The sequence below is a fragment of the Gopherus flavomarginatus genome, chromosome 4 (genome assembly GCF_025201925.1).
Source record: "Gopherus flavomarginatus isolate rGopFla2 chromosome 4, rGopFla2.mat.asm, whole genome shotgun sequence".
Lineage (NCBI taxonomy): Eukaryota > Metazoa > Chordata > Testudines > Testudinidae > Gopherus > Gopherus flavomarginatus.
Window position 1 is genome coordinate 77,995,697 of NC_066620.1, and position 13,568 is coordinate 78,009,264.

General features: G+C 40.7%; 1 protein-coding gene across 2 annotated transcripts in view; it reads right to left on the reverse strand.

The window, feature by feature from the left end:
• FMN2 (formin 2) overlaps positions 1-13,568 on the reverse strand; it is a 234,538-nt gene that overhangs the window by 169,219 nt on the left and 51,751 nt on the right. The window contains exon 4 of one of the 2 annotated variants that reach the window (XM_050950369.1): positions 6,510-6,571. The exons of the other annotated variant lie outside the window; for it this stretch is intronic. Coding sequence (XP_050806326.1) covers positions 6,510-6,571 — 62 coding nt within the window. The remainder of the gene's footprint in view (positions 1-6,509; positions 6,572-13,568) is intronic. 2 annotated transcript variants of the gene reach the window in all.

The following is a 13,568-nucleotide window of genomic DNA, read 5'->3' on the forward strand; positions in this document are numbered from 1 at the left end:
GTACTGTCTTTGTTATTTTCACTATATAAATAAATACCTTTACCATTTTGAAAGAGAGATCACTGTAGATAGGTGAACTCCAGTCTTAAAAGAACTTTTAAAGCTGAAAAGTTAGAAAATATACTGTAAGGACTAAACCTTGAACAGGCATGGAAATACCCCAGATGACCTAAAACAGGCTTTTCCGTATCTACCTTTCACAAATCCTTCGCAGGTTTCCTAAATGGTTTTAGCTGAGGAGCATCCTGCTTCATTCAGAGATCTTAGTCGTCTGCTAGCTGTTATATGCTATATTAAATTGCCAGTATTTTGCTGCAATTATACCAGTTGTCCTATGTGCTCATATCAGACATAGCTGATTATGCTCTACAGTATCTATTTACTTCTTTTGCCGGAAAAATAGTCTATAAGAAGCCTTAGTTTCACACTGTTAAAGAAAGAAGCCTTGATGTGAAATTGACAAATCAGAGGGGGGCGGGGGAAATCTACTACTTAGCTGATTTTAGCCTGGGGACATAACCAGTACAAGAAAAATAGGGATCAGATCCCAGATGGGAACACTCTTCATTGTATCTCCAGACAAGTTCCTTAGAATGAAATATGCCTTTATATGAAGCGTTGGATCCCTTCTATAAGGATTTATCTGGATACAAGGGGTGGTCCCCTTTTTTCGCCTTCCTTGATAGTAAACAAAAAGGAAAATACTATTAAAGTATGTTCCACTGTTTAGAATAGTTAGTGACTTAACAGAAAGTTTTGAAACATTGCTGACAAATTTGGGAAAGTAAAATGAAAGCTGATCTTTGACCTATACACATATACTCTACTCCAACTTTCAAAATAAGACACAATGGAGAACAGAAGAGCATGATGGAATCTATAAGAACTTACTTTTCACACAAGCATCTGGATGACCTACCCAGTCAACTCTTTATCTATGCTACTTCCAGAAGAGGAAGCTACTCTGTGACAGAGTCATGGAAGATGGGAGAAGTCACCATTACTGTCAGCAGAAGTTACTCCTGATTGATGGAGACCAAGAGCTCCAAAAACTTACTAAATCAAATTTAATAAAAAATATATGTTTGAATAACAAAAGGATCCTGGGTTGAGATTTTCAAAGCCAGCTAGGGGATTTCATCACATAACTCATTAACTTCAAAAGGAGTTGGGTGGCTAAATGCTGTAGTCAACTTTGAAAGCCTCAGACCCAGAAAACATTACATTAAAGGCCTGATCACATGACCCTTTTGCAATCAATGAGAATTTAGACAGTGAGGAGACATGGGATCAAGCCACAGTCCAAAAAGATACAGAAGATAAAACCTTCATTACCACGCTTGTTAAATTAAACTAAAATTATTAAATAAAATAATGAGCAGAGAAAAATATAAGGAAAGATGACAAAGGAGACATTTCATTATTCAGATATATACATTTTTCCATGTAAAACTCAAGTCTTTAAATGTTGGGAATATGGGAGTAGGGTAAATCAGAAAAAAAGAATGACCAAATTGGACCTGAATTTTCAGTTATATGACATGTTTTAAAGAATATAAAAATGTAATACTCCACACTGAAAGAAATCCATTTTTATACTTCAGTTGAACACCCATTCTAAGACCTCAAATTTATTACGCTCTATTATGCAGTCTTCAATTTTAGGAAGGGTGGGATTGTTCTATTCATACTACAGCAGTTTTCTGACCATCAGTACTTAATTAGCCAGTTTCTTTTATATTTATTTCTGAACCGAAGAGTAAGGGAGATGTTTGAAGTCACATTCCAAAAGCTACAGAATACCACATTTTCCACAATAAATGTAACAATTCACCATGATTGTTTATTGCTTCCAACAATTCCTAATGGTCTAATTGCAGTAAACTAGTTCTTTACTTTTCTATTAGTAACAAAACCACAAGCACATCTCCATTAAACCTGAATTCTTTAGTATAATAAGTTCCTTAGAGCTTTTGTTGTGCTTCATTTTAATGACAAGTGGATCAAGTGCAAGTAAATTTTCCAACAGAGTCAGGTTTGGGACTTTTTTTTTGGTTAAATGTTTCTTGAAAAACAGGTTCAGCTGTAGGTATAAATCAAATACAGTCTATAATTGGAATAATTTTCTAATGATTAATTGGGATTGAGAACAATAACTGCCTTTAAGAAGATGTGGGGAAAATAATATTTCTATGAAAATGTGCATGACTTGAAGAAAGAATAAAGGTTACCTGAGATTAAGATGCTTTACCACCATTCCACCCTGTATTTGCATTACAACTCATTCCACTCATGGCTTCTAGAATTCAAATCTTAATTATGGAAAGTGAACAATATTTAAATAGATACAGTCTAGTGTTTCATCATTCAGTTATTTCATCTGGAATACCAATATTCTTCATAAATGTTCTTCGTTTATCAAAATATACCAATTCATTGTGAGAATGGTTGAACCAAATAGTTATTAAAAAAAAAAAACCCCCCCCCACACACACAGACCTGAAACTTTGCCCATTTCCTGTTCCAAATCAGTTTTCTTCCTCACCAATCTTCCAAAAGATTCATGCTCTTTTCTTCCAAATAGTGTAATTTGGTCACTTATTATTTGGACAGGTCTGCAACCTTTGATCTTGGAGCTTTCACTCAAATGGGTTGTCATCTTTGGGAAGTCAGGATTTAATATTCCTCATTCACCCTGTCACAAGGTGACTGGTCCCTATAAGAGGAGTAAGGTCCTGTGCACTTGTCACTGATTACCTGCTCCCCAACTGGGCTTAAAGGAAAGCACCTGAGCCTTATAAATGGAGAGACAGCAGATGGAGAGGGACTACCCAAGGATGACACTCAACTCAGGGAGGAAAAGAAAGAGAGGAGAGCTGCTGCTGTTGAAAATAAGCTCAAGACGGAAGCAGCTAGAGGAGTGCTCTGAGATTTCCTGCAGTATTCTGGCCAAACCTTATTGAATTAAGTTTAAGTATCTTAGGAGTGTTTTGTATTAAAAATGCAAATGTTTATGTATTATTTTGGGACTGTATGTAACATCTTCAGCAGGTAGACATGACCAATGTAATCCCTTCGAAGTGTTATGGGCTTCAAAGGATTACTTAAAGCAATGTGCCACGCAATAATGGACTTTTGGAATAAAACTTAAGTGGATTTCACAGGCAAAGAATTTTGAAATTTTTGAAGCTTTGCCCTGAGGGCACCTCTGTCTGCTGATAACCTGTTATGTGAGGACAAGATCAGAGGCCCAAACTGTATAAAGGAGTGACCCTCAGATTCATGGGCATGCTTGTTCTGAGCCAAGGCAGTTATGAATGTGCAACCACAATTTCCTTGATAGTGTTTGAAGGACTGTTCACCTGCCAGAGCCCCTGGAATTAGGGGTGGTCTCTAGTAAACTTATTAGCATGAATGTAGGTTGTTTTAATAGGTGCTCTCTCATGTTTTCACCATAAGAATAAATATGTTTGCATAGAACGGGTAGTGGGGTAACTTAACTGTGGACAATTATGCTGGTAATAGCTTCTGAAGATAAATCAAAGCAGGCCTGCTTAGGCAGTCTGACTTGCCGGGGAACTCACAGTGTTGGCAGGGAATTATGAAGTCTGGAAAAATCCCAGTCAGAAGGGAGAGAGAGATGTGTCTCTGCTCAAGAGATGACAGCTGAAGAGCCAGGAGCCCAGATGGGTGCCCTTGCTGGACCACAGGGACGGAAACACAGGTGCAGCTGTCCAGAACTATGACAGAGTGACCTGAGAATCCAACAAACACAGAAAGGGCCTGTGCAACCCCTCGATCTCAAGGGGATAGAGACTGAATCTGCATCTAGCATCAAGGCTTGGAGCCATACAGATCTCAGGAAGGAGGAGCTGTTTAGGAAGAGACTATTTTGAGAAGCTTGGGAGACTAGGATGGAGGGGACTGTACTCTGGGTTTATTTTATGTTAATAAACCAGTTCCCAAGAAGAGGGGTTATTGACATTAAACCTCTGTGGATTATTCCTGGGAACTTGTGAAGGGGAAATTGAGACAGGGCACCACAGAGGCTCACACAACCAGCAGGAGCTGCTGCAGGGAAAAGTCCACTCTTTTACATGCCCCAAGTTAGCTGAACCATTAAATGAAGGTTCCAGTTTTACTTAGGCTGATCAACTGCCATCCATACTAAATTTCTTGAATTATGTGTGTTCTAGTGTCTTCTATAGATCCCAATACATGTTGCACTGGACTAACTCCGATTACTTTGAAAATCAGTGATTAATTGCCTTAAGTGGTAGCAGAATTAAGTAATTGCAGAGTGATTTTGAAAATCCCACCCACCGTACGATTTGATACTCCTGAGGGCATTCTGTGCCAAAAAAGTTAAAAATTCTGCAATTTTATTTGCCAAATAAATGTGGTGACTCCAGCGTGGCATTGGGGAGCACAAGCCACTGGCTGCACAAAGGTGGTAGATGACTGTGCAGCTCCCCTCACCCCACACACAGACTCAGCGGTGAGGTTGCACCCAACCCTGAAACAACGTAAGGACTGGGGTCTGCCCCAGAAACACCTCCTCTCTGTGCCAGGTGCACCAGATATGGACAGGCAGGCTCAGCAAGGCAGCATCCAAATAGATTTTATAGAACTGGAAGGGACCCTGAAAGGTCATAGAGTCCAGGCCCCTGCCTTCACTAGCAGGACCAAGTACTGATTTTGCCCCAGATCCCTAAGTGGCCTCCTCAAAGACTGAACTCACAACCCTGGGTTTAGCAGGCCAATGCTCAAACCACTGAGCTATCCCTCCCCTTGATGTGGAGGGGCTTAGTGTGCAGGGATCCAGGTATGGGTTGAAAGGGTTCTGTGGGGGGCAGTTTGGGTGCGGATGGCTCAGTGGAGGACCTGGATGCACAAGGGCTTGTTTCAGGGTTCTGGGTGCAACAGTAATGGGACTCTGCAGGGGGTCCAGGTGAAGGTGGTTAGGGCTCAGTGGGTGGGGAGTCTGGATGGGAGCAGGGGGGTCTGAGTGTGGGGGGACTCGGTGGGCCCAGATTCTGGGGGCATGGGGCTCAGTGGGGTGGGGATCTGGGTGTGGGTGACTTGTCAGGATAGTCCAGGTGCAGGGGGAGTGGGGCTCATTGGAGGGGTTCTGAGTGCGGTGGGTGAGGATCGGTGAGAGGGTCTGGGTATGAGGGGTTCTGAATGTACAGGACTTGGGTGGATAGGGGAGCAGTTCTGTGTACAGAGATCCCTCGCCCTGCAGCTGGGGAGTGATGGGTGCAGGAAGCTGGGGGGAGGAGTGAGTTTGTAGAGCTTCCTGCAGCTCTGGGCAAAATATGGGGGTGGGTCTAACCCAGCCCCAGATACTGTGAAGGGGAAGTCCCGTCCTCCCAAGCCCAGTCAGGACTAGCAGCTGAGCCCGGTGCAGGAGCCGGGTCTTCCCCAGTCCTGTCTCCCTGCACCACAGTAACTTACCTCTTTGCCAGCTGCCCTGGACCCCCAAAACATACTGCTGGGGAGGGTCGCTTGACTGCTATTGTGGCTTCCCCTTGCTTCCCCATCAGAAAGTCATTTTTCTGCAGGGAAGCAAATAAATTTGCAAGGGGACATAAATTCTGTGCATGTGCAGTGGTGCAGAATTCCCCCAGGAGTAATTGAGCACTGGCGGATTGAAAGTTTAACTAAAACTTCTACTGCTGCCCTAACATGCTAAATTAGAGGTCTCTTTAACATGTCTAAAGTTGAACACCCAAAATTGCTAGTCACTATTATAAACTTAGCCTACAAGCTACTGTGCTGTGAAGATGGCCTTTGTCAATGTTAACCTTGAGGGACAATTTATATCTTAAGGTTCGTTCACCCAGACATAAAGCCAACATGTGTTTGACCTGTATTCTGAAGGTTTCCATCAAAAACCACCACTGAATTTCTCCATTATGGTCATACACTGCCACTTAATGGATTTTGTTTTAAACTAACATTCTAAAGGGGCAAAGGCAGAGCTTCAAAAAATAATGACATGATGATGAACCATTCACACTGCAGAGTTTTGCATATGCCATCTGACAACAACATGAATTCAGGAGAGTCACTGACTTAGGAGCTTGCAAGGAAGTAGCATTTGCTAAATGGTTATTGTGTACTGGGTACTGTTCATCTGAGGAAAAGTCACGCAGGTACAGATTCATCAATTCTAACGCCAGCAAGAACCATTGTGATCATCTAATCTGACCTCCTGCATATTATGGGCCAGTAACACAAGTCCATATAAACTACCTTTCACAGGGATCATTTGCAGTAAGTCAGTAGCCAAGAGTCTCTTCATGTAAATATACAATATGGATTATGTATGAATATTTTGAAATAAAATTTAGAAAGAAAAAAAATACATTTCTGAAGATTTGCACCACCTATTCAGTCTACAGAAACATAAGAATTACTTCCAAAGGGGCTAACATCTTAGCTTCCAAATCATATTACAAAAGAAGTGTAACACATACTTGTTACACCTCCGGCCAAGGTCTTACCTGTACTCGCTGAACATCCTCTATGTATTGTTTCTGTGTTTCCAAAATAGCTGTTTCAAACTCTGGATTGAAAAGGAAATACAGACTCAGAACATTTTCAAGAGAAGTTTCATTCAACGTGAACATAAGAATGACCATACTGGGTCAGACCAAACGCCCATCTTCTGACAGTGGCCAATGCCAGGTGCCCCAAAGCGAATGAACAGAAGGACAGGTAATCAAGTGATCCATCCCCTTTCGCCTATTCCCAGCTTCTGGCAAACAGAGGCTAGGAACACCATCACCACCCATCTTGTCTAATAACCACTGATGGACATATTCTCCAGGAATTTAGCTAGTTCTTTTTCAAACCCTGTTATAGTTTTGGCCTTCACAACATCCTCTGGCAAGCAGTTCCACAGGTTGACTGTGTGTTGTGTGACGAAATACTTCCTTTTGTTTGTTTTAAATCCGCTGCCTATTAATTTCATTTGGTGACCCCTAGTTCATGTGTTATGAGGAGTAAATAACACTTCCTTATTTAGTTTCTCCACACAAGTCATGAGTTTATAGACCTCTATCATATCCCTTCCTTAGTCATCGCTTTTCCAAGTTGAAAAGTCCCAGCATTATTAATCTCTCCCGAGATGGAAGCTATTCCATACGCCTAATAATTTTCGATTACCTTTTCCAATTCCAATATATCCTTTTTGAGATGGGGCAATCATATTTGCACATAGTATTCAAGATGTGGGCATACCATGGATTCATATAGAGGTAATATGATATTTTCAGTCTTATTATCTATCCCTTTCTTAATGATTCCTAACATTTTTGACTGCCACTGCGCTTTGAGTACAGATGGTGCTTAATCATTCAGAATATAAGTTAAAGGGACCTTAGCAGGGGTGTGTGTGATTTTTTCAAAAAATAAGAATTGTTTTCCTTTTAAAATGAATTCAATTGAATAGTTTTTATCCATAACCACAGCCTTCCTCTTTTCAGGTTGTATAGCATTCACTAAGACCCACCATTAGTTAAAGGGTATCATCTTATATGTTTTATGAATAAACTTCATTGTCAGCATCAACAATTTATTTTTCCCTTTATCAGAAATATTTACCGACAGTATAGACAACCCTCCCATGGAATACCCCCAGGAAGTTTAGGATGAATAAAACTCCCTGGAAAGTCCCCACACTTGTTTTTTCCCATATTATCTCATTAACAGGTTGGCCTAGCTACCTGTGGAATAGCCAGCAGCTCTCCTCAAAAACTCAGCATATCCTAAGTGATCACAGGAGACCAGAGACATCCCACACATACAGATAACTTGTGTGTTTTTTGGTGACCTCTGTTCCATGCCTCCCAACACCCTACCCCAAAACTCTCCCACACACACTCACTCTCTTACTTTCAGGCTTCCTTCATACAATATCATCTTGGAACCCCTCTTTTAAAAGGCGGGTCCTAAGTATTGGAGGAGCACGGAAAAGTTAAAGGTTAATGCGGCCTCATACTACATTCAATTTTTCCATGGGGCTTGTGACAGAGGAGAGAAATAGAATGGAACCCTCACTCCATCCCTGCCCCCAACTTTACCTATCCCTTGTCGCTCTGCAGGGTCTTGTACAGGGGAGAGAACAGTGGTTGACCTGAGCTGAACAGAACCAGGCGGACATCCACACCCAGGATTCTCCCCTAAACCCTGACTTTGGAGGATGGATTGGATTGAATTCCCTCTGGACAAAGAATCTGTCCTCCCATCCCAGAATTAATTCACCATCCGACACCACTGTAGGGCATTTGCAATAAAAAAAAGTTTCAGAAGTACGTCATGTGCTACTTGCCAAACTGAAAAGTTAAAGCAGTAATCAGTTTTCACATCCTGAAGTAGCCACTGTCATGGTTTCTACACTCAGAATTAGGAGAAAACCAATGGGAACAATTACGAGCACTGCTTTGCTAATCTATGCCTTTAAAGCAAAGAGTCATTTTGTTCCAATGTAATATAGCTTTAAATAGAACATCTGCTCACTAACAGTCATCATTGTGGCCATGACAAGAAAAATATCAGAGAAATTAAGAACATTTCTGTTTCTTTTTCCTGGCAAATGAACGTTACAATATTATGCTAGCAAGAACTAGATTCTTTTTCTTATTTTAAAGACAGGGAAATCATTGCTCTACCATCATTAGCTTTTCAAGAGCTGCATTTTAATAAAAACATTTAAGTCAAAGTTAAAATAGTAACTGTTGGACAAGTCAAAAAAGTCTAATGGAAACCTTGATTTTGGTAATACCATTTGTTTCAGTCAGAAACACATACTGTACATTCCAGCTTTGTTTATACAGCGCAGTATTTGATTGCATGCTGGATAGGAGAAATTACAGATTGTGCTGGCAAGGATGGATACATGCAACAACATGTACACATACTGTACTTGAAAGCAATTTGCTGAATCTTTAGAGAAAATGATGAAGATTTTCTATTTTTATTTAACTGTTGATGAGAGACAGTCTTGTGGTTAAAGTACAGGATTGTGAGTCAAAAGCTCTGCCTTGCATTCTCCACTTTCCAGACTTCATGTTTGACCTTAAAGCAACCTCCCTGTACTACCACCTCAGTTTCCCCATCATAAGACAAGACAATATCTGCCTACGTGACAGGGGTGTGGTCAGGGTTCGTTCATTTATATCTGTAAAATATTGTGACACGGTGCTATGGATAGTCAAAGTAGACTAAACAAATTTAGTCAGTCAGGTTCCACCTTGCTCCCAGCAAGGCGACCAAACTATTTCTTTGATCTGTGCAGAGAGAATGGAGGAAACAAATAATCTTGACATCTCTCAGGAGCAGCACTGTACAGTGAGCCCACCTGCGGGCTATGGCTATCAGTATGCAAGCTCCTAGACAGTCTTTCCCCAAACACCATCATGACAATTCACAAGCTACAGTACCAGGTAAGTACTTAAAATCTGAAGCTTCTTTCCCTTCAACAGCCATGGCGTTCTTCTCCACAACAACATCTGAATTCTAATGGAACTGCTGTGGTGCAAAATGTGGCTAATCTAAGCTACTGTGAAATGTCTCTCACTTGGACAATTTGAGCATGCATAACATCACTCCAATTAGCGACTGGATTTACCATATAAAATCAGTACGTCTGGGACTGGAGGAAACAAATGCCATATTATACCAAACTGACTTTTAGCCAGCTCCACCCATTAGAGGAGCACTGGAGGAACTTTAGGACACTAACTAACTGTGACTTTAACACACATCTATAATGACTAGAAAAAAAAAAAAGCAGAAAGGCATTGCCTCTTTTTGGTAGAAATTGTTAATGCCAGAGGGCAGAGTGCCAGTATCTCTAGAACAAGCAGCCGTCAGGCCTTTGCTCAAAAAACTCTCTTGACAATCTCTTTATATAATATAGTCCTCCCTATTAGTTTTTTGTTTGGCTGGTTTTAGTTTTGTGAAAGCTCATTTAGGTGGTGATGGCAAAGGAAATTCAGGAAAACCTGGAATTTTCAGATTTCCTTGAGGCCTTTGAATCTACTTTCCGATTTTACTATGGTACAGGCTAAAATAATTAACATGGAATCTGACCTTTGCCCACAAAGGGTTGTGCTGTTGGTGGATCTCCTAGTGAGGGACAAAATAAGCATGGTCACCTGTACTTTTTTATAGCTATCTGCAGTCTTTGACAACAGTGACCATGGGATTTTGTTTACCTAACTACAGACCCTAGCAGAGCAGGTTCTACTCTTCGATCTTAAAAGAGATCCCAGAAGGTGGTGTTTGGTAACTATTCATCCACCCCAAGAGCTCTGTCTTGCATTCTCATGATGTTTCACAAAGTTTCCTTCTGTTATATCTCCAGAGGTTGCCTAGGGAGATGAGACAGCATGTGCTGAAGATCCAATGTTATGCTTACAAAGCACAGTTCTGAGTCTTTCATCAGTTAGTTCTGTGCATTTCCCCTGTGCCTGGTTAAGTACAGATCCAGATTAGATGAAGATTATGTTACTACTTGGTTGGGGGTGGGGAAGTACCATGGATTCAGTCTGTCCCATTATTAACTACGTTTGACCATGATTCAGCAATGAGGTTTGCAAACTAGGGATATTTGTGAATCCCTGCTTGGCCTAGGGTGGCTTTGGTGACCAGAAATGCCCTTTTTCATCTGTTCTTGAAAACTATTGTGACCATTTTCCTAGGATGCAGATGTTACCACCATCCTACATTAAATTATGGAGGCATTAAAAAAAATAAAATTATAAACATTAGTAAGGTATTGATATTTTCTTCCGGGGTTTCCCAATACAAAGGGAGTAAGCATATATTTCCTGACTCTCCTATTCATTTTTCCTTAAATTGATCTAGAGTTTTATTTATAATTTTCATTGCATTAGCCACCATTCCTTCAAATTTGTTAACAATCTCATCTGATGCTATAAATCCTGCTGAGGTGCTAATTCTCTGTGGTTTTATATTCCTCTTTGTTTTCCATATTTTTAAACATACGTATAGTACCAGCACTTACCAACGGCACACACTAAATTTCAGTCCATGTATGTAGCATAAAAGTTTTCAATCACAAAACATTTTTCTGCTAAGTTATCAACAGCACTTGGATTCTCGCTGGTCCTAAACCTATGCACTACCCTGTTATCTATGAGTATGTCTAAATTGCAATTAGACTGCTGCTGCTGGAATGTGCCAGCTGATTTGGGCTCGGGCTAAGGGGCTGTTTAATTGTGGTGTAGATGTTCAGGCTGAGACTGGAACCCAAGCTCTGGGACTCACCCCACAACCTGAGCCTTGCTGGCATGGGCCAGCGTGGGTTTTTAATTGCAGTGTAAACCTGCCCTAATGGGCTATGATTAATGTTCTTAGGTTTTCTGGAGTCAAGACGTTCTCAAAGCTTCTCCCATTGTTCTGAGAAAGTCCAAGTCATCTGACTTTCAAAGCAAGCTGCAGGTCTTTTCTTTTAGATTTTAATATCAGCATTTAAGAATGTGTTCCTTCTCTGGCTTCAGAAGTCACATGCACCTCTTATATATGCAATTTTGGCACAAATCTCAGGTAGACTCATTTTTAAGACTTCATTATTCACTTAATCTTACTCACCTTCACTGTCCTCTACAAGTAGGCATGTAAAAAAAAGTTACCTTTTATGTGCAGAAAATTACTTCCATTGGTCATTAATTACAGTAACCAAACTCCCTTAATTTTTTTCTTATTGGCAAACAAATTAAAGCCCAAGACAGAAATGTTTAAACCCTTTTTAAAAAAGACACTGACAGTTTGAATAAACTTTCCAAAAAAACCCCAAACAAAAAAAAAGGTGGAGGGGAAGGTGGGTATGAGAATCTATGGGTAGGAGCAAAAACAGAAGCAAATTAATTAAAATTAATCTTTTTTAGGCAAACAAATAGAATTTTCAAAAAGGAAGGAAAAAAGTACAGGATCTAAGCATGCAGTATTCTTAAATTAGGCTAAACTGCTTTTTGTTCTTTTTTGCAGGTATTCCAAATTAACCCATTCTCAAAATTCTTATTAGTATTCTGATTTAAACAAACTCACTGTTTTTCCTTGGATAACCAGTATAATACTTAGTTCTGATAATTCTCTGCTAATTTCAGTTACCGTGTCTACCAGAGTTGTGAACTTTTTCTTGTTAAAGCAATTTAAATGAAGTAAAATTTAAAGCTCAATCAATGGAAAGCTATATAGTGGGAGGAAAACTTTTTTTAAGCAACTGAAATTAAGAGAATTAATGTTGACTTATTTTTTGTGAGAACATATATAATCTGGATTAGTAAAGCAAAAAAGCTGATACTCAAGGCTTCAAAGTTTTGACTATGTCAGAAAGGCAGGTCTTGTTTACTTGTAAATTATATCACTAGATTGCTTATACTGCAGTGGACATTTTGAAAGTAAATTAAGGGACAATGCAGTGTTCATATTGCAACTTCAGATCTTTTGCTTTGTAGGTAAAGGCCTTGGATACAGTCACACACACACACACACACACACACACACACGGGCCAAATATCCATTTGTGTCAACAGGCACAAGACTCTGACCCTTACAGGAACTGAGGTCAGGAACCAGGTCTAGCAGCACCTTTGCTGAGGCCTCAGCACTACCCAGTGGCCCCTCAAGACAATCTGCCACCATAGGCATATCTTCCATGCCTCCCCCTCTTACTACTACATAGAACAGAGGTGCTCAACCAGGGGTGCACTCCCCGAGGGGGACTTTCTAGGGAGGTATGGCGAGCTTTCTGATGATTTGGTGGTCATGACAGAAGTGGTGGGAGCAAGTGCCAGGTCACTCACTCAGGGTTGGTCCAGCCATTCCTCTGTCATGATGGGGGGTGGCTAAGCCAAATTTGAGTGAATGGCATTGCAACCTGACCCAACAGGGACTCAGCACCACTGAGGTTTGGCCCTGTCACCTCAGGCAACTGCCTAGCTTGCATATAATTAGAATAGTCCCTGGCACCACTATTTTCTAGTCTCCAACACACAAAACTTCAGGCCATATCTACACTACACACTCTTGGTACCACAGTTATGTCAGTCTGGGATGTGATGAGGTGTGATTCTTGACCAACAAACTAGTACTAGCAAAAGCCCCTGGTGTAGATGCAGTTATACCAGCAAAACTGCATGTTTGCTAGTGTAGCTTATTTTACTCAGGGCAGAGAAGGGCTGGAATACATTATGTCAGCAAAAAACGTAGTTTTTTCCAGTATAAGCTACATCCACACTAGAAGTGCTTTGCCAGTAGCGAATACAGATATTCCTGTACCAACAAAACACTCCTAGTGTAGACACAGCCTAATTCTCAGACCATTCTTGGAAGGCCCAGAGTGAGGCAAGTTTGAAATCAACCCCACCCAGAGCCTAGCAGCAGTGCTACGAAGTCTGTTGAAATAATGACAAATTCCTTATTTGCCATGGAAAGGCAGGAGGACTGGTGGGAAAAGGAAGAGTTGTAAATAGTCAGGGCCATAGGGATGAATGTAGCCTCAAACTGTAGAGAGCTCTTGGATGCTAATTCAA